Source organism: Acomys russatus, chromosome 29, assembly GCF_903995435.1.
Source record: "Acomys russatus chromosome 29, mAcoRus1.1, whole genome shotgun sequence".
In the NCBI taxonomy this organism is placed as follows: domain Eukaryota; kingdom Metazoa; phylum Chordata; class Mammalia; order Rodentia; family Muridae; genus Acomys; species Acomys russatus.
Window position 1 is genome coordinate 803,061 of NC_067165.1, and position 26,365 is coordinate 829,425.

The window sequence follows — 26,365 nt, forward strand, 5'->3', positions numbered from 1 at the left end:
TACTAAGTAATTTTATTCTTTACTCTATTGCTCTGACAGGATGTTGATGCCAGAGATTTATTTCTTTAATACTGAGATATACTATAGATAGAATTTTCAACAATTCACAAAGATATATAGTTATAAACTGATAAATTGAGATTACTCATTTCTCCTCTTGAGGTCCCAAGGGATAAGAATTACACATGGCAGGAAGGTTTCCATTTGTTCACTAGAAGCTTCTTAAGCATAGCATGTTGGTGTTTGAATCTTTAACACTCCCCACAAGGCTTGACCCCCAGCTTTGTTGCTCCTGGGGAAGTGAAGCTCAAGGGGAGAAAGTTGGGCCACTGGGGATGTGGTCTTTAGACCCCAGTCCCTCCTTTCTCTCCATTATGTATAAATACTATAAATGTGAAAAACACAATCTCCATTAAGGAATTCAGGCTTTCAAACAGCCTAATTATCTTTTAACTTTGCTTTGTAGTAAACCTTCTTGGTGACCCTGGTTTCCTCCTGGGGTAGATGGGATTAGCAGGTCTGTACAGCTTTGAGACTGTTGGCAGATGACATCAGGTGGCGACACAATCACCATTTTTTTTTTAATCAGAACCTCAATTCACACTTGGCCATATTAGGGCTACAAAACTTGCCATTTCTGAGAAGAAATTCCTAAAGTGTTTGCTTACTCTGCCAGCTTTGAAAATTAAATATGAGAAATAGCTTTAATGAGTTCAGCTTGCAGTTTTATTTTTGCTACTAAGACATTGTGAACCACAGTAGTATCATATAATCTCTGGTCCCAGTTTTAAATCATATTATTTCAGGTAAGACTCAGATTTGTTGCATAATTCAGCAAATTGTAGGTAACACTGACCACATTTTCACCGTATCACCAACAATCCATCATCTCAAGATACTCAAAATGCCTTCAGATACCAAAGAGCATGCGCTGAGGTCTTCCCAGACAAAAGCACACTGTATAAGGAGTTAGACAGTGCTCACCAGGAGCCGGCAAACCTGAGTTGTGGGTTTAGTGGTGACGCCAACCATTGGGATGGGCCTGGATGAGTCCTTTCAGTGCCCTGGCTCTGCTTCCTTGTTTTAGGAATGATTTGCTGAACAGGACCATGCATTTGCTCACAATGCATTTTAGTTAATTGTTTAAATGTTGACGAGGATTCTGAAGGCTCACAGCGCGACTCCTTGCTCTCCTGTACAGAGACCATGATCTGCTCTTACTTAGCCCTTTAACCTCGAGCACACTTTTAGTGTGTAACAAATATGAGGGATTTTTATACACCTGGAAGACCTTACATACTAGTATAGAAAAGGAATGTCTATTTTCACTGAAGTCCTACTGTGCGCTTTTCCTTTTCTGTCAGCCTTACTGATTAATCCTAGTCGGCTTTGTCACATTTGCTTGAGATCAGCCTGCCTCCAGCGACCATTGTCATCAGTAGAGATTGTACAAAGGACAGTGGCCCTCTGTATACTTCAGTGCGCCTTTTCGTCTATAAAAGCTTTGTTCCCATGCCAAAAAAAAAAGGAGGGGGGACAGGTTGAAAACATGCTCTGAGTACATGCCTGAGTTCTGCTCCGCACAAACAATGTAAAAACTCACTCTCTGGTGCACACAGCCACACACACACACACACACACACACACACACACACACACACACACCTTGTGTACCTCTCTGCAACTCACACAAACAGGTTCACAGTGCCTAACATGGGGTACGTGTTTTACCCGGCTGGTATTTGGATTTTAGATTGGGGTGCTTTGGCCATCAGAAGAGGCTTTGCAGCCAACATAGAGTGGCTTCTGTGGGTAGATCGCAGACAATGAGCTTAAACAGAAGAAAGAGAGTAATGTTTATTGAAACAAAAATTAGGTTTTAAATTCCTTGGGGGAATGAATCAAAGCCAATGTTTTCCTGTTCAGTGACATTTTTTAATATCTATACTGATTCTGGTTTGGACCTTCTGGAGAAGGAAGGGGGGCAACTTCAGCAAATCAGCTCTTTGACTCAGAGGTGGAATCTGAAAAGCTGTTTTATTGAGGCTTTTTAGCAATCCCTGACTTAGTCAGTTTTGACTGTGACAAAGACAGTAGCTTCACGAATTTAGTGCAAAGCTGAGCAGTGGAGGGTATTTTTTTTTAAGGGGGAGACCGAACAGTTGTTTAAAGAATGCTGGGCCAATAGCATTTGATAGGCGGAGTTCCTGCTGTGTGCATTGCTGAGCAAGAGAATTCTGAATGAAGACTTTTAACAGCACGTGCTGGATGGACTCCGATTCTGCCCTTTGTGCAGACAAAGTGACTGGGTGGCCAGACTTTGCTTACTGTCCGAGTTAATGCAGCTGGTTTGATAAGGTTTTCTTTTTTTAAAAAAATGCATTTAAAGGATTTATCAAGAGCCCTCATGAATATTTTATGAGTTGATCTATTCAGCTGAATGGATTCAGTGACTCTCGGTGTGTAACTTGCAGGCAACCCACATCCACAAGGAGGCTAGTGACAGAGGAGGCACTTTGGCGCATTTTCAGAGGCAAAGGCAGCCTGATAAAGCGCCTTGTGACAGGCTGACTTGCCATTCTCCCAGTACGCCGCTCTTGCTCTGAACAGCTCCAGGATTGGAAGCAGAGCTTCCCAAATTAGCCTGGGAAGAGTGCGGACGCAGCAGCCTTTTAACCCGCGGCAGTGTCTTTGCTATGTTCAAGACTGTTGTTTTGCATGGTGAAAGCTAGCGCGCTCCAAACGAGACATGACAGCAAAAAATTCTCCCAAAGAACTTACTGCTTCTGAACCCGAGGTTTGCATAAAGACTTTCAAGGAACAGATGCGCTTGGAACTTGAGCTTCCAAAGGTACCGGGAAACAGACCTACATCTCCCAAAATTTCTCCACGCAGTTCACCAAGGAACTCACCATGCTTTTTCAGAAAGTTGCTGGTGAATAAAAGCATCCGACAGCGTCGTCGCTTCACTGTGGCTCATACATGGTAAGAGGGGATCGATCGAGAGGCACGCCCGGTGTTCTCGGCAGGTTCTTGGGTTCTTGGCAGTGATTTCGACAGGTTGAGCATGGAACGTCTGAGTTTTGTTCTGAATGCACAGCACAAGTTTGAGTTGAAGGGAAACAGCAGGTCAGCTAAGAATACACAAAGGTTCAGTGTGCTTAAGCATCATTGTGCTACCCGATGTTTCCAGAGGAAATAGCCCTCTGGCTGTAGAGACTCTTTGAAATTACTGCTTATAAAAATGTATGTCAAAAAATGGGGAGTTGAGGGAGTTTTTTAAAGTAATACTTCTGTTTCATCTCTGTTCTGTGGTAGATTATTTTTAGTAGTATATTTTTCGTACGAGAACAGGTATTTTCACCTGAAATTGAGTCTATTTCTTAAGATAACATATCAAAGCCTAAATGAGTGTCTTGTCGCATCTATGGGGCATAATCCAGTGAGCTTTATACTTACCAACTTTTTGTCTTTATATTGCTAAAGGGTAGGGAAACTAAGTTCCCACTTACAAAGTTGCACTGATAGTCACTTTTATTTTTTATTCTAAATTGCTTAACTTACTTAATAATTATTTATATTTTAGGTATGCCATGTATAAGAATTTAGTAACTCCCTGTGGAAATTGAGCTGAGCCTGCCACCTCTAGCTATCTTACATGGGCTGTAAAAACACTTGGATGGTCTTCTTGAGCAAGCACTGTGAAGAAACATAAGGAAAAGCACCCCCAACATTATGTCATTTTGACCTGAAAATACAGGGCACTTCAGGTTTCTTTAAAGGAATGTGCTCTTTCAAATTAAGGTAGCCTTCCAAATTGGTATTTGTGCCTTGGCCTTTATTTAATAGGCATTGTGGCACTAAAAGCAGGAAGTGGTTTCTTAAGGTAATCCTCACAGCGATTGTGTGTCTGCATGCTAGAGTGCCAACTAATGTAATAAACCAAGGCTTCTGAATATTTGAAAATTAATATTCACTGAATTGCTTTCTCCTCACCAGAAAATGTGTTTGCTTGCCCTGTGCACGCGTTGATTAATCTGAGTTCCCCATAGAAGGCTGTGGCTCATGTTGGTGAATAGCTAATGTTCAGCTAACACACACTCCACACAGTTCAATATGAGAGCTATTCTTACTTGTGACTGTGGTGTGGCGGGCCAGACTGGAGAACTGTTTGGCCATTTCTATGAATCACATGATGTTATTTCATTGCACTCTGGTACTTGTAGGGCACACATGGTTAAGTTTTCTAAACCTACCAATGGTGGTGGCATTTGTAGAAAGAGAGTGTTCGTGTAAAAGTATTGTGCTGAGTTGAAGAGGTCCTCTTGTCACTGCTTGCTCCTGCTGGAATACATGTGACTGTATGTCTAATCTGCTGAGTGGTGTAACTAAATACGGAAGGATAAGTACGTGTATAGTTCTTATTAAAGGAACATACGCAGGAAACACTCAATTAATGAATAGATGCATATGTCTTACTAGTTGAAGGAATATTAAATCATTGTTTTGATATGGAGGACCTTCATTTTAGTTAGCTAATTTTCAAAGACTGGAAAAGAATCTTAAGTTTCTGGTAATATTTTTACTAATGTGGAATTTTGGGTTCTTGAGAATAATAATGTGACCTTTTTCTTCTTCTTAAAATAGATTTTGATGTGATGGAAGCATAGAGCTATAAATACTAGTGTGGTTTTTTTCCTTTTCAAAAGAATGAAGTTTTAGAATGATTAAGGAGTTGGTTTTACTCATGCATTATACAAATTTTCTTGCAGCAAGTTGCAAAAAGAACAATTTAATGATATGTGAGGTTACTTATGTTAATAAAATAATCTTTTTAGTGAATTAAACCAAAATTTTCCACAATTGCCAAAAAATAAGGGGGGGGGGCGGGACAAGATATTGCCATAATGTAATGCAACCCAGAGTAAAAAATTCATTAATCATCAGACTCCCGAAACATCGATAGGCGGTACGGCTGTGATTCGTGTTCACGGCCTTTCCTCCCAATTCTCAGTCTCCTCTTTTTGTGTTTTTTAGTAGATTCTCAACTTGTTTGCAGCTCCTGATTAAATCAGGCTCATGTTTCTTTCTGTCATTGTATCTCTTGTAAGATGCTTAAGGTTTTTCAAGTTCATTGTCACAAAATAGGCAAGGAAAACCCCTTCTTGGAAAATGGACATGCCTCTTATATATTTGAGTGGCTTTACCACAAATCTTAAAAGCCCTGTGATGCTTCATTTTTCTCATTATATGAAACAGTTACACAAGGAAGCACAGGCATGCACACTTTAGGTTTGCCTCTTTGCCATGATGAAATGTGACCAACCTTCCCGATCAGTGACTGACATTTTCCAGACCATGAACTTCAGTTAGAAACCCTAAGACACGCACTCAGAAGTCCCTAAAAACATGTTATTACTTTACAGCAGACAGTAGGCTTCTTTCAAGAGAACTGGGTTGTTTTGATTCCAGCAACAAAATTAAAGTCATTTTCATGGTGAAGCTAAGCAACGCAGAGAGTACAGTTCACATCTTAACCCTTTGACCATTTATCTTCCTGTAGTTATTTGTAGATTTCCTACTTTGGTGGAATGGACATGAAGCTCTTGTTGTGGAGACTTTAGTGTGAAGTTGGACTAACAGTAGATTTATTACACATTTGTATAGTTCTGACTCGAATTATTTTAAAAATATCTGAAGAAAAGTAGATATTCAGTGTGCTGTCATCGCTAATCAGCATGTTTATACAGTCCCGAATCTGAAAGAAATTTGAATAATTATCTTACTGCTTCCTCATACCCTTGGGCAGAACCACATTGCTCCATCCTTGACATATGGGCATCTGGCCTAGTTTTAAAATTGAAAAGAGAAAAACTGCAGTAACCTCACTCACTTTCATAAGCACTTTACCATTTCACGCTACAGATATTGGGAAAATATTCCTCTGGCTCAACTGATTTAATTTCCACATAGTATATGTCCCTTTTCCTCCTTACTGGCTATTTAGAAAAGTCTTGAGACTGTGTGCTCGAATGCTATGGTCATCGATTGGTTCTTTGTTTTGTTTTTATTTACTCAAAACTTAGAAATGAACGTATATAGTTATGACGAAAAGGAAAGCAGTTCTAGTTCAACCTATATTTTCCATCTTCTATTGTATTTTAATTCTTTACTATAATATTTACATATTATCTTATTTAAGTTCATTATTTACATTCTTCTCAGGGTCACATGTTTAAAGACTTAACTTTTTTTTTCTTCCTCCAAGTCTTTCTGTTCCATTCTTCATTCTTTAACTCTGAACCACATCCCAAGTTTCTAGTTCTCTGAATTATGACTTCCCAAATGGATATCAGCCTTGTTGTTGGATGATGTGATGTGACGGTGGTGGTGGAGTTGTGGAGACTGTGTGTGTGTGTGTGTGTGTGTGTGTGTGTGTGTGTGTGTGTGTGTGTGTGTTGTAAGTATTAGGAACTGCTCAGCCTGGCTGGTACAGCATGTGACAATATCATTCTCAGATTAGTGTATTATTCTTCCTTGACCTCAAGTCTGAGACAACTGTTTCTGAAGCACAATATTCCTGTGGAAAGTATCTGACTCTAAAACCTGTTCACTTTTGCCTGGAACTTGCTACATGCTGTCTAAAAATTTTAACCTTCTCTTCCTGGCTAGTGCCATGCCTCGGTCACTAATTCTCCTTCAGGAACATGGGTATTAGTACTGGTCTCCAATGAATCCTGGATACCGCCTAAACGCCCCCTTCTAGAAAGCAAATATATTGAAGGGCACCACTACCTATCTGTCTAGGCTAACAAGCAAGAGCAACATGCTTTTAGTTATTGGATATTATGGGGAAACCTTGTATTCCTCTTCTCCCAGTTTAGTTTTCCCTATCTATTGAAAGACTTTCTTATTGTCTTTGTTAAGGTTTCTATTATTGTGATAAACATCATGACCCCAAAATATCATATTCATACAATGCCAAATATGGGAGAAATTTGAATAATTACTTCATTATTCAATAATGAATTTATTTCATCTTTCAACTTTTGGGATCTATTCTGTCTCTCAGGAAAGTCAAGGCAGGCACCTGATGCCACTAAGAAGTGTTGCCTACTGGCTTGCTCCCCATGGCTTGCTCAGTCTGTTTTCTTTTACAACCCAGTACCAATTTCCCAGGGATGATATTGCCCACTACTGGCTCCCACATCTATCATTAATCAAGAAAGTGCCCCCACAGACTTGCCCATGGGCCAGTCTACTGGGGTCATTTCCTCAACTGAAGTTCTCTCTTCCCGAATGACTGTCAAGTTGCCCAAACAATAGATAGAATACTTATTTTAACCAATGTTTATGAGATGTGTAATTTGTGTCTGATACCTAAGTATAATGTAATGAAAGCCAAGATTTATGCTGTAATGATAAAGCTGGGACACATGGAGAGTAAAAGGAAAACAATAAAATAAGTCCCTGGATGTTCCCTGAACTTCTAGCATGCTCCCTATAGAATGTACTTTAGTCTTACTTTCTTAAATGAATCCTCTGTTCAGTTATTTTCTAGTAATACTGCAAACATTTGAGAAATGTCTAATTTTCTAATTTTGAACATGCTTGCTGATTGAAGAGAAATATTTACCAAGTGCCCTGATCTGGGTTCTAGGTCTAGAAGACTTAAACTTAGAAAGGGTTTTTTGGTGGTGGTGGTGGTAGGATTTTTGTTTGTTTGTTGTTGTTTTTGTTTTTTTGTTTTTTTCTACAATGCTCATGTAGTAGCTGAAAGATAAACATATGCATTAATGATCACTGAGGTGTAAAAAAATGCCACAAAGTGTGCTACTTGTTGTCATGGAAATCACTAGAAAAAATTCCATGCGTTAGAGTTCATGTAGAGAAAAGATGCCACCAAAGTGGGGGAATCTAAGAATGAATGGGAGTTTTTCTGGCAAAGGACAAGCAGAAATAATCTTTTATCTGTTGCTGACATGAACACTCACTCCATGGAATGCTTAAGAATAAAAGAGAGGAGACAGACAGACAGACATATAGACAGTTGGCGAGTTGGAGGTACACTCTGGCTCTTCACTGCCATGATCGAGACTTGGTGCTTTAGCCCACGGTCAGTAGAAGCCACTGCCAAGCTGTGAGAAGGCAATTGCCACATGTGAGTTCTATTTAGAGAGGTGCTCCGCAGGCAGTATAAAAGGATGAGTGCAAGCATGCGGTCAGAGGCAAAAGAGAAAGGGGAGTGCGTTTGAGAGATAATGGATCTGATTATATTGGAAGCTGTGCTTATGGCATTCTTTATGGCTTAGCCAATTACTGCTTATGGTAAATGGAAGGAAAGTTTGTGAGCCCTGCATTACTTGCTTTTATCACCTACAACGTAATGTTATGCATAGTGCTCCCTGGCACACTGCACTGGCAAGTAAGTGTAGTGCAGCCAAGTGTAGCCAAGGTGCATGTGAGAGGATGGTGTGTCTGGAAAAACCCCACTAGTTCCGTCCTAAATTTCCAGGAGGAAATTTGTGCCGTGCTTTAAGTATACACTCTTGTCCGTCTTTTCAGAAACTGCACTTGTCCAGAACGCGAATCCAGTGCCAGATGAAATTCGTACCTTTGAGCTTGAGTCTCTTACTTACAGAGCAAGCATTTCGTCAATAAGCCTATAAATGGTGTCTTCCTCTACTTTCATTGTCTCCAAGACTTCAATATGCAGACTTTTCAAGTACTAACTATTAAAAGACCTTTAAAGCATTCAGAAAGTGCCCTTGCTAGAAGGGGGCTGTTGCCTGCCTGCTGAAACCTAAGCCTCGTCTAGGGAATCCCATTTGCTTTCTTCTACTAATCTCTCTTTGACTGCCTCTCAGATTTTCACACTAAGTTTTGTTAGTGTTTCCTTCTTTTTCTTTTACTTTTTTTTTTTGCAATTTTTTTAGTGGCTGGAGAGACAGCCATAGGTGCTGGAGATCGAAATCTTATATTTTTGGTTGTGAGTCTATCCTTTAATGTCTGAGCCATCTCTCCAACCCTAGAGTTTCCTTCTTTAACCCCTCTGTCAGGCTACAGCAGCATTATGCTAAGAGATTTACCTGGTTCTTGGGAAAACCTTGGAAAGGCTAAGCCCTTCCTGGCTCTCGACAAGTGACTTATGTCTCCACCTCTGGGTCTCTGCACTTGGTTTTCTTCCGCCTTGAAGGTTAGCGCTGCAAATGTTGACATGTTCCCTCTTATTTCCATTCTGGCTCCTTCTAGAGAATCAATCCAGAAAGGCCTTGACACCCCACCTGCCTTCTAAAATTGCACATTTCCCACTTTCTAGCTCCTCCTCGGCTTTGTTTCTCTTCTTGACACTTATCATTAGTTGAGCATACACTACAGACGGCTTCTTTGTTACACTGTTGCCCTTTCTTCTCACTGTCTGCCACCCCTGCTAAAATTGAGTGAGGGCGGATTCTGACTTTTTCTGTATCCCAGGAACTTAAAAGAAAGGCTGACTTTTTCTTTTTTCCTTTCCCTTTCTTCTTCTTTCCCCCCCCCCCCTTTCTGAGACAGAGTCTTATGTAGCCCACCATGGCTTTGAACTAGCTATGTAGCTAAAGATGACCTTGAATTTCTCCTTTTCCTACCTCTACCTCCAGAGTGTTGTGCCATTATACCCATCTTATGCAATCCTGGGATTGAACCCAGGGCTTCCTATGAGTACTTGCAACCCAGGGTTCTACAAGGCAGGCACTCTACAGCTCAAGAATGGCTAGTTTAAAAAAAAAAAAAAAAAAAAAAAAAAAAAAGCATACGTATGGCTCCTGCCCCTGCTCTTACTCAAAGATCATGTTTCCTTTAGCCTTGTCTGAAGGTGGGATGGGGAGACGGGAGTTTGCCTGATAGTTAGCCTACGGCCATCTTTCCTCTGCTCACCTCTTTAGCTGTGGTCCCTTTTTGCCAACACTGCAGCTCTATCTTGCTTCCTGCTTTGTGCTCTAAGATATTGAAGCTGAAGTTTCCCTGTAGCACCTCACTGTAGGACAAATATTTTACATGTGAACCCTTTCATTAAACCACTGGACCCAAGCCATACTACCTAACACACGGGTAGTGCTGTAAGGCCATGATCCTCTGTAGCCATGAACAATCAATACTTACTTACTTGGCTGTTCTTTTTGCACCAGACAGTACAATTTGTGCTTTAGCTTAGGAATGCTAGAGGTCTCTGTCCTTAATTGTCCAGAGGTGGGAAAGGAGCCATCTTCTTGTGATGTTGGCATTCATGTGTTTACATCTTCTGTAATGAGAATTTTAATCACCTACATGTTGAACTTAAGTAACATTCACAGAACTCAAGCAATAGATGCAGCAGCTCAAGATCTTTATAGGATCTCCCCCAAGAGCTTGGAAGCCAGAACCCATAACTCGCACGGTAGAGAACTTGCCAACTCTTACGGTCTGGAAAAAGCCTTATCCAAGTTACTCTCCCTCCCTCCCTCCCTCCTTCCCCCCCCCCCATCTCTGTCTCTCTGTTTTCCTGACCTGGAGTTTGTGTCACTTGTAGTAATTTTTTTCACATAGTCAGTCTTGAATACCACTATATAGTATTTTCAAGTCATTTGTTGATCCTCCCATGTAGCTTCTTTTGAGCACGTGGGTGTTTTCCCTTTAAGGGACACTAAGAATGGTTTTTAGATCTTGTGAGAAAGGGAATGCCTATGACAGCAGGTCCCCTGGTAGAGCTGGGCTTCACCTCCTCTTCCCTACTCACTTCTTACAGCCCTGGAAACAAAGGGCAAGACGATGTGGCTTCAAGGGAAGTTTCTTGCCCACTTCCTGGAAGGTCAGTGAGCCAGGAGCCATTTGTTTTTTGTTTTGTTTTGTTTTTGAAATGGAGAATAAGAATGATACATTTTTGCCCTGGTGCTATTCCAAGCAAATAACGTAGATAAGTATGGGGTGGGGCAACCACAGGGAGATTCTCAACCAGATGCCATAACGTCCAAGTATTTCAACCCCTGCAACCCTGATGTAGGTCCAATAAATGGGAGCCAGGGAAAACCGAGATTTGTGTCTCTGTGCTTGATAAGGGTGTAGAAATGCCTAGGTAGCTTGTAACATCAGAATCCTATGCATCTAATGGGAGCAGCAAGGACAGAGAAAAAAATGGAGAGGATGGAAACATCTTTGGAACAAGAAGAGGCCCCTGGGAAGAAAAGTTGAGGTTTCAGAACATTGCAAGGGTGCATAGTGAGCTCTCTGCTACTCATTAACACATTGTGTCCTGCTGTTAAGTCTGACAAATTAAAGGCATATCCATGGCTCCGGGTTTGAAAGCTAGAGTAATGAAGTAGTTACAGAAGAGGGTTAAAAAAAAAAAAAGTATTTAAAATAGTTTATAATGTTCCCTAGTGACAGAGTTTTGTTTGGAGTGCTTGAACAGTTTCTAAGAGGATGTTTATAGCATTCAAATTTCCCCTCCACCCAGAAGGTCTGAGACTTTGCTAAGACTGCTAAACATGTAGAATTAGAATTGCCATTATATGGCAACTCACGCTATGAGCTTTATCACTGCAAGCTTGAGTTTACTTTTTACAGTGAGTCTTTCTGGCAGGCTCCTTCAGCTAAAGTCAAAGCAGCTAGTTTGAGTGTCATTATTTGGTCTTAAACTTTTGACATATAGCTGTATGCTCAGGTATTTCGATTTTTAACTTAATTTTAAGAATATGTGTATCAATCTAACATGATAGGCATTTCTCTATTGTATTAAATTATCTGCTGTGGTAGTAATTTGCATATTATGTCATGTAGATGATCTTTGTGCTTAATTATCTTAATCTCTAAACATACGCAAACATGTATGCTATGTTCAGACTTGATTGGTAAAATAGAAAATATATTTCTTTTCCTTTTTAATTAAAATATAATCATCACTTAGACCCTTTCTTCTTCTCCCCCCCAACCGTGCCCCTCCTCCTATTGATATTATTACTATTCAGGGTTTGTCCTGTTTGGGCAGCCATATTCTTGAGGTGTTATGGGTGTAGCATCTCTGTCATTTATAGGAGATACAATTTTCCAGCAGAATTTCTGACCCTCCAGCTTTGACAATCTCTCCAGGCCTTCTTCTGTGATGTTCCCTGGTCCTTGGGTTCAGGAATTGTGTTGTAGATGTATCAGGTGGGGCTGGGATCCCCACATTCCACTGATCTCAAAAGCATTTCTGAGCAGGGTATGGTAGTGGTTGCCTGAAATCCCAAATCTTGGGAGAAGGTAGGAGGATTGCTGTTAGTTCCAAGCTAGCCAGGGCTACATAATGAGTTCCAGGCCAGTTTAGGCTACAAAGTAAGACCATGTTTCAACAAACAAAAGCAAAACAAATGATAAGCAAACAGCGTTTCTATGTATGGAATGTATCTATTTGAGAGTTAAAATACACAGGGCGTTTACAAAGAAATGAACTATGATATCCACACCATGACCATTCAACGTACTGAAATTTAAAATAAAATAGAGTTTATTTATTGTCAGGTAATAGTAAACTCCTAACGAACCAAACTAAATTACACTAAAGTGAGCTAATTATCTGAAGACCTGGAGGGAACTGCTTATAGCCCTGACAAGAAATATCATTGCTTTAATTTGCTTCGCCAATTTGCTTCATCAAACCCCTTGTATCATTCACTGGGAGGCAGGGAGAGGACTGCTTTGAAGTCATCTCATCTTGCTCCAGAAAGCTTGAGAGCAAGAAGAGAAAACAAGGCACAGGAAGATGCTTTGTCCATTTCAGGATCCTGCATCTAAAAAGCCAATATAGGATTCTGAAAAAATACCTGGGAAGAATTCCAGTGTCATCAGAAACTTATTTTTTTCAAAATGTTTCCTGGCCACCCTTTCTATTTCTCTCTAAAATTAAGACACTTAGATGGTTTGTCATAATATAGGGCATCTGAGAGTGCTTCTGTGGCTTATTTGTGCCATAATTACCTCAGCACTTTATCCAGGAATCTCATCACCGGAACTATTTTTGCCTCCTGAAGAAAGGTCATAAAGGAGAACAAAATAATCCATGAAACCCAACACTCATAACTGTGCAAGGTACCCACGCTGAGAAGTTACCATTGAAACCCATGCAGCTTAACTTTACATGGACAGTTTTGGCCTTTGTCCTTACCCACAGACAACAACAGATCCTGGAGCAGGCTCATCTATACAGTACAGTCGTTTCTCTAATACACACTTGTTTATCAGAGCAGCATGGAGACCAGTTGGTGAGCTTCAAAGTGCATAGCATTCACGCTTCAACCCTATCTTTCCCTGGACACTGGGTCTGAGGCTTGCCATTCCATCTGCCCTCTTTCCTCTTTCCACATCTGCAAAAGTTTAGGAGTCTGGGAGAATGAAAAAACGTGGGTACCAGTTAGTGTAACGTTGGGCTAAAGTCAGGTAGCAAGCAGGCATCAGTCCATTTGTGTCTAGGCCCTGTGTAAATTAACATTCAAGCTTATGAAACATTTGCCATAATATAAATTATTTCAATATTCTATGTTGTAGTTTCATTAAGTGAGGTTATTATTAGCAGCTTGTAATACATCTTAAACTCACTTTCCCTATCCCTTAGATATTACTTATTTTCATGTGGTATTGCCTTATTGAAAGAGCTCATATTAAGTGCTTTTACCCGCCCCCCCATAAAATGTTTTCTAAAATGTGAAATGTCACTATGGTTCTGAGGTACAATCACTCTCACTGTTGACACAGATGACTGTAAATGATCTCCTGATATTACCACTCGAGTTGTCCTTTCAGATCTGACACTTGTCCCCACTAGTGAAAACAGATTTCAGCAAAAATACTTATTTCTTTAGGCTGATAACAGAAATTTCTTCTAAACTTTGAAACAGCTATTTTCGAAGTACAAGAATGTCCCCATGATTGTTTTCCCTGGTTTTTAGAGTCTAACCTCCTGGCGACCTGCTTATGTGAAACATTTACCCTGAGAGGCAGTGGGAAAGAGCCTCAGCATCTGAGTCAGAGGTCATGACAAGCACGCCCCACTCACACACTGCCGTTTATTTACTTATGTCTTGAGTAGAGAGAAAATGGTGAATTAACTGTCAGGAGCCTCAGCTTCCTAATCAACAAGTTATAGATTCAGCATAATTACTATCTCCATTCTTAACGTGTTTTTTACAATATTAATGACCAGTATTGAGTAGGAGGAGAAAAGCACATTTACTGGACAGATGATAATGATGAGCTCACGCTAAAGCTTGCCTCGCGGCTGACTTCAGCGTTGCAGCTATATGTGGGGTGTACGGACAGAGCATTCAGCTAACAAACACTAGCACCTTAGATGGTGCTCCAGACCTCTTTTTATAAAGATGGGCGGGGTTGCTGCTGTAGGATGCGCCTAGTGAGAGATGGTGTGGATACAGGGACTGGGGTGAATGGGATGTTTGGATGTCATCTACCCAGTGGGTCTTTATGTCTCTCTCATGCTTCCTGCGGAAAGATAGTAACAAGCTCAAGTGACTAATAGGCACAGCAGCGAAAGTTGTATTTAACCTTTATCCGGGTGACTTTACAACATTTAAATCAAATTGCTCTTTATTTCCTGGTCATTCCCAAGAATTCTTAAGAAAGCAGAAATAAAGGTTACTACCTCTCTCTTGACAAAGACTTTCTTCTCTCCTTATCTTTGATCAAATGGGTTCTGTCTCCTACTGATTTAAAGGCAGGCAAAGGTTAGAACAGAGGGTTCTATTTAAATGCACCAGTACATTGGAAAGGGGCCACTTGGATAAACTGAAGTCTTTTTTGTTTGTTTTTGGTTTTGTTTTTTTTTGTTTTGTTTTGTTTTGTTTTGTTTTTTTTGAGACAGAGTTTCTCTGTGTACTTGGCCTGTCCTGGATTCACTTTGTGGACAAGGCTGGCCTTGAACTCACAGAGATCCACCTGCCTCTGCCTTCCCTAGTGTTAGAATTAAAGGTCTGCACCATCACTCCAGCTATACACTGAAACCTTAGTCACAGGAAAAAATAAATTAGACCAAAAGGAAACACTTTGGGGGCTTCTCAGAATCTTGCCAAGCTCCTGATTCTGTATAAATTAATAAAAGTATTGCTTTTAGGAATCCATCTAGAAATTATACTGGAAATCATGCTGTTTTATGCATAGAATATATTTTCTAAAATGTCTCAGCTTTAAAATATATTATTCAGGGATGGGATAACAATTGAGATGTAAAATGAATAAATTAATAAAATATATTTTAAAAATAAATAAAATATATTATTCAAAATGGTTTTAGTCAACTGCATATTTTATGTCATATTTTTAAAATTAGTTTTTATCTTACAAGTTTGTAGTGTGTGTGTGTGTGTGTGTGTGTGCGTGTGTGTGTGTGTGTGTGTGTGTGTGTGTGTGTGTATGTGTATGCACTACCTGTGTGCAGGTGTCTACAGAGACCAAAAAAGGAAATTTAATCTCATGAAACAGGTGCTTGTAAGAATTCCAATGTGGGCAAGGGTTATAGAAACCAAATTGTGGTCCTCTGCAATAATTATTTTTAACTGCTGAGCCATCTCTCCATCTTCCCACATTATGCAATGCTTGAAAATATGTTTTTTGTCAAGTGCTTAGTGCTTTGGAAGTCTCTCTCTCTCTCCCTCCCACCCTCCCCCCCCCCATTTACTTCCCGCTATCTCTCTCTCTTTCCTCCTCCTTCTATTTTGTGTATATGAGTGCTTTTCTTGTGTGTATGTCTGTATGTCATGTGTATACCTGATGGCCATGGAGGCCAAAAATGGCCATCAGATCCCTTGGAACTGGAGCTATGGTGGTTGTGAGCTGCCATGTGGGTGCTGGGAACTGAGCCCAGGTCCTTTGCAAGAGCAACTAGTGTTCTTAACCACTGAGATATCTCTCCAGTGCTGCTTCAAAATGCTTACGGGATTGCTGAGTTTGTACATGTCTGACATTTTAAAATGGTGTTTTCACTTTCATTTCTTTCTTTTAAATCTGAATCTGCTTCTGTCAGTGTAAATATTTTTCTTGGGTAATTAATCACTCTGGAATCTGGAGCACTCGCAGGAGGCCAGGTAGACTGCTACTGTGAATAGATAGGACATCTTCCCCAAGGCAGGGAACAAGAGTAACAGTATGTTCCACATTCAAGAGGGGGCAAGAGTAGGAGAATTACATCACATGCTTACATCATTTAACTCTGTTCTCCATTTATTGATGAAATATGAGGGTTCTTGACATTAGGAAACTACTGAACTGAGAGTTAGTCTGTATGTTGCTATTTCAAGTTAAACATTTCTGGCAATGACTATTAGGATAACGAGTGAGATGGCAATGCAACAGACATGAATATGAAGAGACTTACTTGGGGAGAAGGAGAGAGAAGTTAGTGCCTGAATGAACTATGAGGAGCGGGGGGGGGGGGAGAAAAAGAGAGGGGGAGGGAGGAAGAGAGGGAGAGAAAGAGAGACAGAGAGACAGGGAGAAGGAGAGAGGGAGAAGGAGAGGGAAAGAGAAGGGAAGAGAAAAAGAGACAGGGGGAGAGAGACAGAGAGAGGGAGAGAAAGAGAGACAGAGACAGAAAGAGAGAGAGAGAGAGAGAGAGAGAGAGAGAGAGAGAGAGAGAGAGAGAGAGCATGGGAGACAAAGTAAGAGAGAAACAGAGCAAAGGATGGTGAGTTTGTCCTCTTTATTCTAGGCCCCTGGTGGCTGTGGCAGGTGATGACATCAGAGCTTGCTAAGTGACCTGGAGGTATGCTTGTGAAGCTGCTTATACGCTAATAATGAACACAACCCACTTCACCTTTGTAACTAAACTTTTGCTCCCAACTATTGTGGGGAGTCATCCAGAATAATCCCACATCTCCTTATTAGGAGCCTCCTTACAGTAAGGACCTGGCAGATTTTCTAATTGAACATAAATTGACTCACGGGCCTCAGTGGTGAATATACATTATAGGGGAAACTTTAATCTCTGCTTACAGAATGTGACAGGTTCTAAAGTGGGGGAGTAAAGGGAAATACGTTAGAAGATGAAAAAAAAAAAAAGCACATTTTGCAAATGGAAGCTACATGGCTGTCCCAGGCATGGAGCTGTGTCACCAACCCATCCATTCATTTGTTCACCCATTTATTCACCAAGTCAGTCAATCTCTGCATCTCACCTGCTTACCACACACTATGTTTCTGTTTCCCCACACTAGGAAATGTCTACTCTTTTCTCACAGTAGCAGACCACTCGTCTCTTCCTAGTGTTCCAGAATCCAGAGTGATTAATTGCTCAAGAAAATAAATCGCCTATCAAGGTTAGCCTTTGTCCCTGATGTCCCCACATCACCAGTGTCGCACCACGCTATTGATTTGTTTCTGTCCACAGACCGACTAAACCCGTGTCCCATGGAGCTCTCGCCACTGCTCCGTGCACTCTTGCCTTACCTCCTTTACCTCACAATTTCCCACACTGTTCTCCTAGTTTCCTTCCCTGCAGTCAATTTCTAAACAGTTTTTCCCCCTCGTGTTGCTACTGCAAGCATGGAGGTTTTGGTCTTTGTGTACCCAGGTCTTGGTTAGACTTCCCACTACACTGCATTCCCACAGCTGAGGTACACGGATAACTTTTTTTTTTTTTTTTTTTTTTTTTTTTTTTTTTTTTTTTTTTTGCTAAGCACTGCCCTGGATTGTTTTCCAGAGTTCAGTGTCTGTACTCTGCTCCTTCTGTTTTCTCATCTGACTTGCCCTGGTCTCAGGTGTCGCAACACCCTGAAGGATGTAGATCACTGTTTGCTTTGTTGTTTTTGACACTCAGTGTATGGACCATAACTTAGATGGGACATAAACAGCATCTGTTTGCCAGTGATTCCCCAAAGTTGTAGCTCTAGCCATATCCTTCCTCTGAACCTAGCACAGTTGTTTCTGCACCGCTAAAATTTAGTAATGCTAAATCCACGTCATGAGTTTTCCCCCCTCACATCTTAACTCTGTCATAGTCTGGTCCCAGGGCCCCCATCTCAGATGCAATTCCATTTTTTTTTTTTTCTAATTGCTAAGGCTAGGAATCCTGAAATCTTGCATGACTCTGTGTTCTCTGTTATCTCACACTGCATATAAATCAACATATCTTATTAATTCTACATTTTCAATTTAGAATCTGATCATCTGTTTTTAAAAGTATTTTTCAAGATTTTTAAATTTTCTATGTGCGGGCATTCTTTCTGCCTATTAGTCTGTGCATTGCATGAGTGCAGTACCTGTGGTTGCCAGAGGAGGGCATGAGATTCCCCTGGGACTGGAGTTAGAGATTCTTGTGAACAGATGTTAGGCGCTGGGTATCAAACCCAGGTCCTTGCAAAGAGAAGCCAGCGCTCTTAACCTCTGACCCGTCTTTCCAACTCCCAGATCACTTATCATCGACTTCTACTTGTACATCAAGTCCCTGTGTGATTAACATCTTGCTTGTCCTCCAACTTCCAAATGTGCTTTTTGCAATCTATCCAGGGTCCACACTGCTCCCTGAGGAGATGCAGCAACCCCCACTCATTTCAACGACCCATAGCACGGTTTCTCACTCAGAGTTTGGGCCTGCCTGTATGTACCAGGACCCCATGGCTTCACTGGTCTCAGCCTACTCTTTGGCAACTTTCTGATTCGCCTGATCACTTGCCACCAACTTTTCTCTTGTACCACGGCAGTCACAGTAGCCATCTTGCTGCTCTTCAGTCAGCGTCACCCATGTCAAACCATCCGCCTTGTCTTGCTATTGAAAGGCAACTTCTCCCAGCCATCTACACAAACCTTTCTCTTCTGTTTTCTTTTTCTGATCATAATATGAAATATCTTTCTCACCCTAGTTCCAATTGTCCTTAATGCTGGATTAACTTCTGTATAGTTTTTTATCACTGCCTAATGTATACAGCCACATAATTATGTGTGCATATTTCTAATCTACATCAATAATTGTACTCATCTCCATTTCTACGTCACATATATATGATGTATATCTGTCTCATTTCCCTCTCTCCTATACAATAAACTCTCTGAAGACAAAGACCTTATCCATTTTGTTCAATATAGGCTTATATGTTAACAATATATGTTGCCATGTGTTTGTTGAGTGAATAGAGACACAAATAATTACCAAGTATTGGTTCCTTCTGTTTTTAAGTGCTGAATGCCCAAGTGGAGTGAGAAAGGAATGAGAATTTAAGATACAATATGACAGATAAAATGGTAAATGTAACTGTCCCATCCCAGAGAGGTGACTTCATGTATAAAATTAGCATAAGTATGTATATATGACACACACATACATATGAGTGACAAGAAAGTACAGAGAGTAACCTTATAGGAAGAAGACGTCAGTTCACACTGGTCATGCTACTCAGAAGTGTGGGGTCCCAGGCAAACACTGTGTCTTCCTCCCACTGTACTCACTGTTCTATAAAAACCTACTGTGTGTTTGTGAAACTCAGGTTAAACAACTGACACAGAACAAAGTAGACATCAGTCTGTTTCCTTCACACATCTAGAACGTCACAATCCAACTTCTGTGGCCTATTTACTTCTTTATAATATCTTGACAACATCCTAGATTCTCACTGATAAGCAGACATGTCTCTTACACAATCTGATTATATGAATCTGTGGCATCCTGTTGCAGTAATCCCCACCATCCTTCAGCGATCAGTCCTGCCCCTCCCCTTCATTCATTAATGTCATGTACTGGAAGAGCCACAGCACCCTTTAGCTTATTTCTATGATTAGAAAGCTGGGTCAGTCTTACACATGGGAGGGCAGTAATAAGTGAGTATACTCTCATTATAACCATGTCCCTTTGACTCATACTGGAACAGTGGTTCTTATCAAGTCATCAACACGGCAATGAGAACAATACACACTGAGTAAATGTACAGAGAGCTGTGCATTGAAAAACATAAGCCAAAAACATCAATATCTTTTTCTGTGCTACAGCCAGGTCACTGAAACAATAGCAACAGCATGGATATTTTTTTTTTTTACCAGGGTGTAAATGTCTTTTGAAGGTCAGTGTGTGGTGATGAATATCAGGCATCATTTTGTTAAGCTAACCTCTTTGAGGACAGAGGCTATTTAGTTTCCATATCTCATAACAACTGCCAAATAGATGCTGAGCTGGGGTTCTTAAATATCTCAGTACTGAGATATCTGCCTTATACTTATTTTGGTCCTAACTTTGCCTTTCGGATATTGGCAGTCAGAGAGGGAGCTAATAATATAACAGCAGATATTATAGGCTATGAGGGAACCCACACACATACTATTTGTCAATTAGGATATTTCTAAAGTGTGAACAGATGTACAATAGAAATTAGCAATTAAAAAACAACCCACTTAAAAAACATTTCTAATATGAACATAATTCATTTATATGTGGTTTTCCAGCTTATACTAATTGAAACCTCTAGGATCTTGGTCAAGTTTGAGACCTAGAACTCTCCACTGTTTTCTTTCTTGTATCAAAACAATGGTAAATGCCAAGCATTATGCTTTATCAATTTTTGCTCAGGTCAAGTTGCTGTCATCTCAGCTTCTGTGCCAGAGATTTGTAGCCAAATTGTCACCAGTTGGGACCTCTTAAGGGGCCGTTCAGTTTTCAATGAAAAACAATCTCCTGGCGTGTGTCTGTGCTAAATATTTTCTGGTTTTGCAGTCGTACGCACCAGGCATAGTTACTCTGTGTGGATTGGGATTCTCGTTTTTAACATGTTCTCAGATTCTCTGGATATTTACTGTTTCCATCTGGTCCTCATTAAAAAAAAAATATTTCAGATTTGTAATGCAGCCCAGGCTCCTGCTCAGAGCACCTTTGTGATGCTTCGCATGGCTGTAGTTTGACAGAGTAGATACTCAGACTTTAGACTTGTGTTTGATTTATCCCTATCTATTATCTATCTATCTATCTATCTATCCAACATCTATTTATCTATCTATCTATCTATCTATCTGTCTATCTATCTATCATCTATCTCCCTTCCTTCCTTTCTTCTTCTTTCTTTCCAAACATAGGAATAAAATTTGATCGAAATACCACATTTATTTCAAAACAACAGTCATGGCACGCACACCATGACAACAGGCACACTCCCCACTTACTTCTGTGCAGTTTAAAGCTGCAGGAGAAGTGACTGCATTGAGCCCAGGTCAAGGGAACTGAGCAGTCTTCATAGTTCTTCTTCATTTCATAATCTGTTCTCAGTCATCACACATGGAGGAGTATTGTCAAGGATTTGAACATTTTCTCGAAGTGGCCAAACAGGTGGGACCCTCTGCTGAGTCTGCTAGTGCCCCGCGGGAGAGTGCAGCCCAAAGTCTCTAGCACGTCCTGCGTTCTGTCAGGAGATGCACAGCAAGCATCGCCAGGTCGTGCACCACCAGCTTCATAAACTCACTTCAATGATGTTAGATACTATCAGCATCCCCCATTTAAGGAGAAGGAAATTAAGACAGGAAGGCAAAAAGATCACAGCAAGCAAACAGTGAAGCCAGACTTTAAACCAAGTGTCTTGCCTTAGCTTAAGAATTGATCGATTTCACAATTTCTTAACTGTTTTGGAACTGCACATTCTAGAACATTTCACCCTCCCCCCCCCAAACATCATGCTTCATTCATGGCTGCTCCTCCTTGCATGTTGGCTTATTTTATAGTTTAACCAAAGATGAATGCAATAATAATTTGAAATAAGCAGAAGCAAAGTTTATGGATTAGAATAGCAGTCAGGGGAGAGGACGCTTTCCTTTCAGGGGTCTATAATGTCCCAGGACCCAAGGGGAAAGCTAAGAGACTCTCTAGATGGTGGTGTGAAATGTTCACTTTCCAGCCGGGAGGAGCTTCCTCCATTTAATTTATTGTTCTTTAATGACACAGGTATCTGAAAGGCACACTTTTGGTAAACTACAAATAGTATGAATTCACCACCTTAACTGTCTCCAAGTGTACAACCCGCTCAGTAATGTCACATACATTCTTGCTGTTCAGAGAAATGCCAGCTGAGCCCAGTCTTTCCTTCTTTCAGAACCAAAACTTGGTATCCTGTAAGCAACTCCCACTTTCTGCCTTCTCTGGCTCCTGGTAACCAGAGTGGTTTGTGCTGTTTTCTTTGCCTGTGGATGTCGCGATTGCTTTTTGGCTTTTGTGACAAACACTGCTATAAAGATGAATGTTCAAATACCTGGGACCTGATTTTCAATTCTTTGGAATTGTGTACCTGGAAGCAGAATTACTGGATCATATCACTATTCTACTTTTAATTTTGTGAGGCGCTGACATACTGTTTTCCATAACAGCTGCACCAACGGACAATTGACAATTGCACCAGGGCTCTGATTTTTCCATGTCCCTGCCAATATGTGCTATTTTCTCTCTCCTTTTTCCCCCAGTCATCATTTTAATAAATATGTGAAGGCATATTTTTGTGGTTTTTATTTGCATTCCCATAAACAATAATATTATATACTTCTATACTTGCTGCTTAATCTGTTTCTGCTGTTACTCAGTTGTAAGGGTTATTTGTATATTATTAATATTAATCCTATCATATACATAATTTGCAAATATCTTCCAAGTCTATATTTCTATTTTTACTCTGTTGATTATGTCTGTTGACACAAAGGAGTTTTAAACTTTGGCATTGTGTTATTTATTTTAGTATCACTGAGACCAACTCTCTGACAAAAATCTTACAGGAAGAAGGATGGATTACATTTCACATTTTCAGAAGTGTTGTTCATCATAGCTGGGAGGGCCTGGCACAGAAGACCAGTTCCTATGATGGTGTTCAGGAAGCAGGAAAGGGCCCAGGCAGGACAGAGCCATCGAGAACACACTCCCACTGAGCCATCACTTATCTTTCTTCAGGGTCATTGGTGCCATCACATTGTGCTTTCTGAGGCACCCCAGTCAGAGACTCTAATCCAGCTGTCTTGGGAAGCCCCCTCACAAACACACGAGGGTGAGGCTTTGCTACTCCAGCTGCTTCTCAGTCCAATCAAGTTGATGATTATAATTAACTATCAAGAACGTGCTCTAATTTATTTGTATTTACCTTTGAAGTCATTATCCACAAATCACTGTCAAGCCCAAAATTCGTGAAGCTTTTCTCTCATGTTTTCTTATGATTTAATAGTTTTGACCATATTTTGGGCCCATTTGACTTGATTTTAAAAAAATACAGAAATTTAAGATAATTAACTGGCATATATATAATTTTATCAAGCATATTGACTAAATGGATATGCTTTTTGTTGCATAAAAATTACTTTTGGAGGAGTATTTGCTATGATGAAATATGCAGAATATCTTCAATGCAGTTCACAGATGTTCATTACTTGAATTTTACAGTCATCAAAGCCTGAATTCTGCTTTACATAAATATGTAGAATAAAATTACAAAAGTGTGTCTAGAGCAATTCCTTATATCTAGAAATTGTGTGGAAATTTCATTTAACAACTTTTTATAAAACTCAAGTGAGCAATACACAGAAATTTTAAATATCAAACAGCATGATACAATACAATCCAAAGCTATGCAGAGGGTGCAAAAATCACCTTAGTTTTCTTCACATGGATATCCAACTTTCACAACACCATTTGTTGAAAAGACAGATACAAATTTAAATGAAAGTCAAACTAGCCATAAGCCTGCAGTTCCTCTTTCACTTTGGTGCAGACTATAATGGATTTTAAAGAATCATTTTTAGAGGTCTGAACTTGGAGTGCTTTGTCCCCGAAGGACACTTGGCAATGCCAGGAGTCCATCTGGATTGTTCTGTTGTGGTGAGGATGGGCAGAAGTGGTCCTAGCTATTAGGTAGCCAGTGGGCTGAGGGTGGGGGTGTTGATAAAATGCCTACAGTGCACAGGGCAGCTCTCCAAACATGTACTTTCTTAACCTCTTACCATGACTTCCCATGTATACTTTCATTTTCTGTCTTTAGTCAAGAAGCAGATAAATAATTGTGGGATTTATCATGGGCCTGTGGATCACATTGCATTTTGTAACTACCATAGTTTACAAGAATGGTCACAATCCACTTGACCCAGTTACTACTTCTAATTCTGAGCTACTCAGGAGAAAAACTCCCAAAGAGCAATATAAACAGGAAAAAACATTGTTTGACAATAACAAGTGAATTTATAGTAGCTGGACCAATCATATTTCAGCTCCTGAGCTGGGTGGAAACACAGAGTCAGTATTTATTGGATGATCATAGTAAGGAAATTTATTATTTGTGACTAAGCTGAGACTTGCCTGGCTAAAAAACATAAACTACGAAATAAAGTTTCTGGTTTGGGATGGAGAAATGACTTAGCCATTGAGAATACTTGCTTGCTCTTCCAGAGGACCCAACACTGGCTTCCAACACCCATGTCACATGATTCACAATCACCTGTAACTCCAGATCAAGGCAATCCAATGCCCTTGTCTGGCCATTTAAGTCCCACCCCCAACACACACACACACACACACACACACACACACACACACAAATAAATAAATGAAATATCTTTAAAAATAGATAATCATTTAGTTATGAACAGTAATACCAAGTATAATACAATTAGTGAAAAAAATGATGCAAAGAATTTAAAAAAGGAACATGAAGTGTTCTAGCCAAGATATGAGAGATAGGAATTACAGGATGTCATACAAAGAGAAGGGATAATTGATACCGCTGTAAACTCATTAATCTTTCTATGTTTCATGTATTCATCTTCTTCTAACAATGAGATGCACCAAATAGGCTTTGTGCCTGTTTGTGTCATCGTTAACCAGATAAGATTCAGGAAAACACAGCTTGCTTTCAACCATTTCAGACTTGAGATGGGAGGTGCAGGGGAAGGTGACAGTCCAAAGGGAAGAGAAATCTGACAAGAAAAAGTCTGCTCCTTTGGCTGGTTCCACAGAAAACAAAGGTAAGCAGGTGGGGGCAGACAGGACTTGGGGTGGTATGTGAATTCTCTGGTATTATAGAATGCCAACTATAGAATTGGTATTGTAGAATACATTTATAATTCACATAACTTATTTAAATACACCATGCAAATATCCAAAGTCATTTTTAATGGAAAATGAGTTTCAACACACCCAGCCCTTTCCATAGTATAGTAAGCCAGTAGTTCATGGGTGTTCCTTTGCAAGCAAAAAAAAAAACCCCAATGGTTAATACTTATAACTATAATCTTGTTTAGCCCTTTACACAATGTTAAGGATGGAAGCCTGTCCAGATTCAGTTTAGGTGATTATGGAAGTAGAAACTTCTCTCAAAGAAATGCAGGGGAACTTAATGTATATTTCTGCTTCATTTCTAAGCATTCTTCAAGACTCATGGGTGGATTTTCAGTTTAGGCTGGCAAGCAAACAGGAATTCATTAAATGGTCACTCATAGACACTTATACTTGACAGTCAAACAAGATGATAACCAGAAGCAAGTATTTATTAATACACAGAGATATAATTTCTGTGACATTTTCATTAAGTGTTGAGGATAATAGTTAACTCTAGTGCCCCATATTTGACCACCTCTCTTGGTGGGAAGGCCTGATCGCACTCAAAGAAAGAATAAGCAGGCTACCAAGATGAAACTTGATTGCCTATGACCATATAGTGGAGGAGGAGGTCCCCGTCGGTCTTAGACCTAGGGGAGGGGAATGGGGTGAAAGGGGGACAGAGGGAAGAATGGGAGGATACAAGTGATGGGATAACAATTGAGTTGTAATCTGAATAAATTAATTAAATAAAAAAAGAAATGGAAAAAATTAACAAGCAAAAAATAAAAAATAAAATCTCACCTGAAAATTTTGCTACCTCTTAACACCGTATCCTTGGCCTCTTGCAGATTAAGGCAAGTATCTAAGAAGCATCATAGTGGATGTGGGGGAGATAGGATTTCAAGTGCATGGTGTCATTTAAAGAATGCTTAAAAACAGGACACTTATTGAGTGGGGAGATCAAGGAATGGAACATTGGAGACCTCACAATGATGTCTGACTTTGCTATTGTTAAAGTCCTGCTGGGATTTTTGCCCTGCTGGCCTCGAACTTCATGATGACGTCTGTCATCCTGGTGGAAATAGAAAACCATTTAAGCACTTGTAGTCCAGTCTACTTCCACTAGGTTGTGGTACTAAGATATCATCCCCATCCTGCTGGACTCTTTTGCGTTCATACTGGATCATGGTGACACTTTTGAATCCTTCAAAGGCGCTCAGGCACTGAGGAAGACACGTAGGCTCATGAAGAGTCTGCATCCCGACAATATCTCTCTTTCTAGGGAAGGGATACTTTTTTGGCTGAGACAGGAGAAATATTGCCAAGGATAAG

At 40.2% G+C, this 26,365-nt stretch overlaps 1 protein-coding gene across 1 annotated transcript in view; it reads left to right on the forward strand.

Annotated features, from left to right (window-relative positions):
* The window catches only part of Pde4b (phosphodiesterase 4B), a 433,831-nt gene that overhangs the window by 59,825 nt on the left and 347,641 nt on the right, over positions 1–26,365 (forward strand). The window contains exon 2 of the mRNA XM_051171541.1: positions 2,475–2,985. Within this exon, the coding sequence (XP_051027498.1) occupies positions 2,750–2,985 (236 nt within the window). The 5' untranslated portion in view covers positions 2,475–2,749. The remainder of the gene's footprint in view (positions 1–2,474; positions 2,986–26,365) is intronic.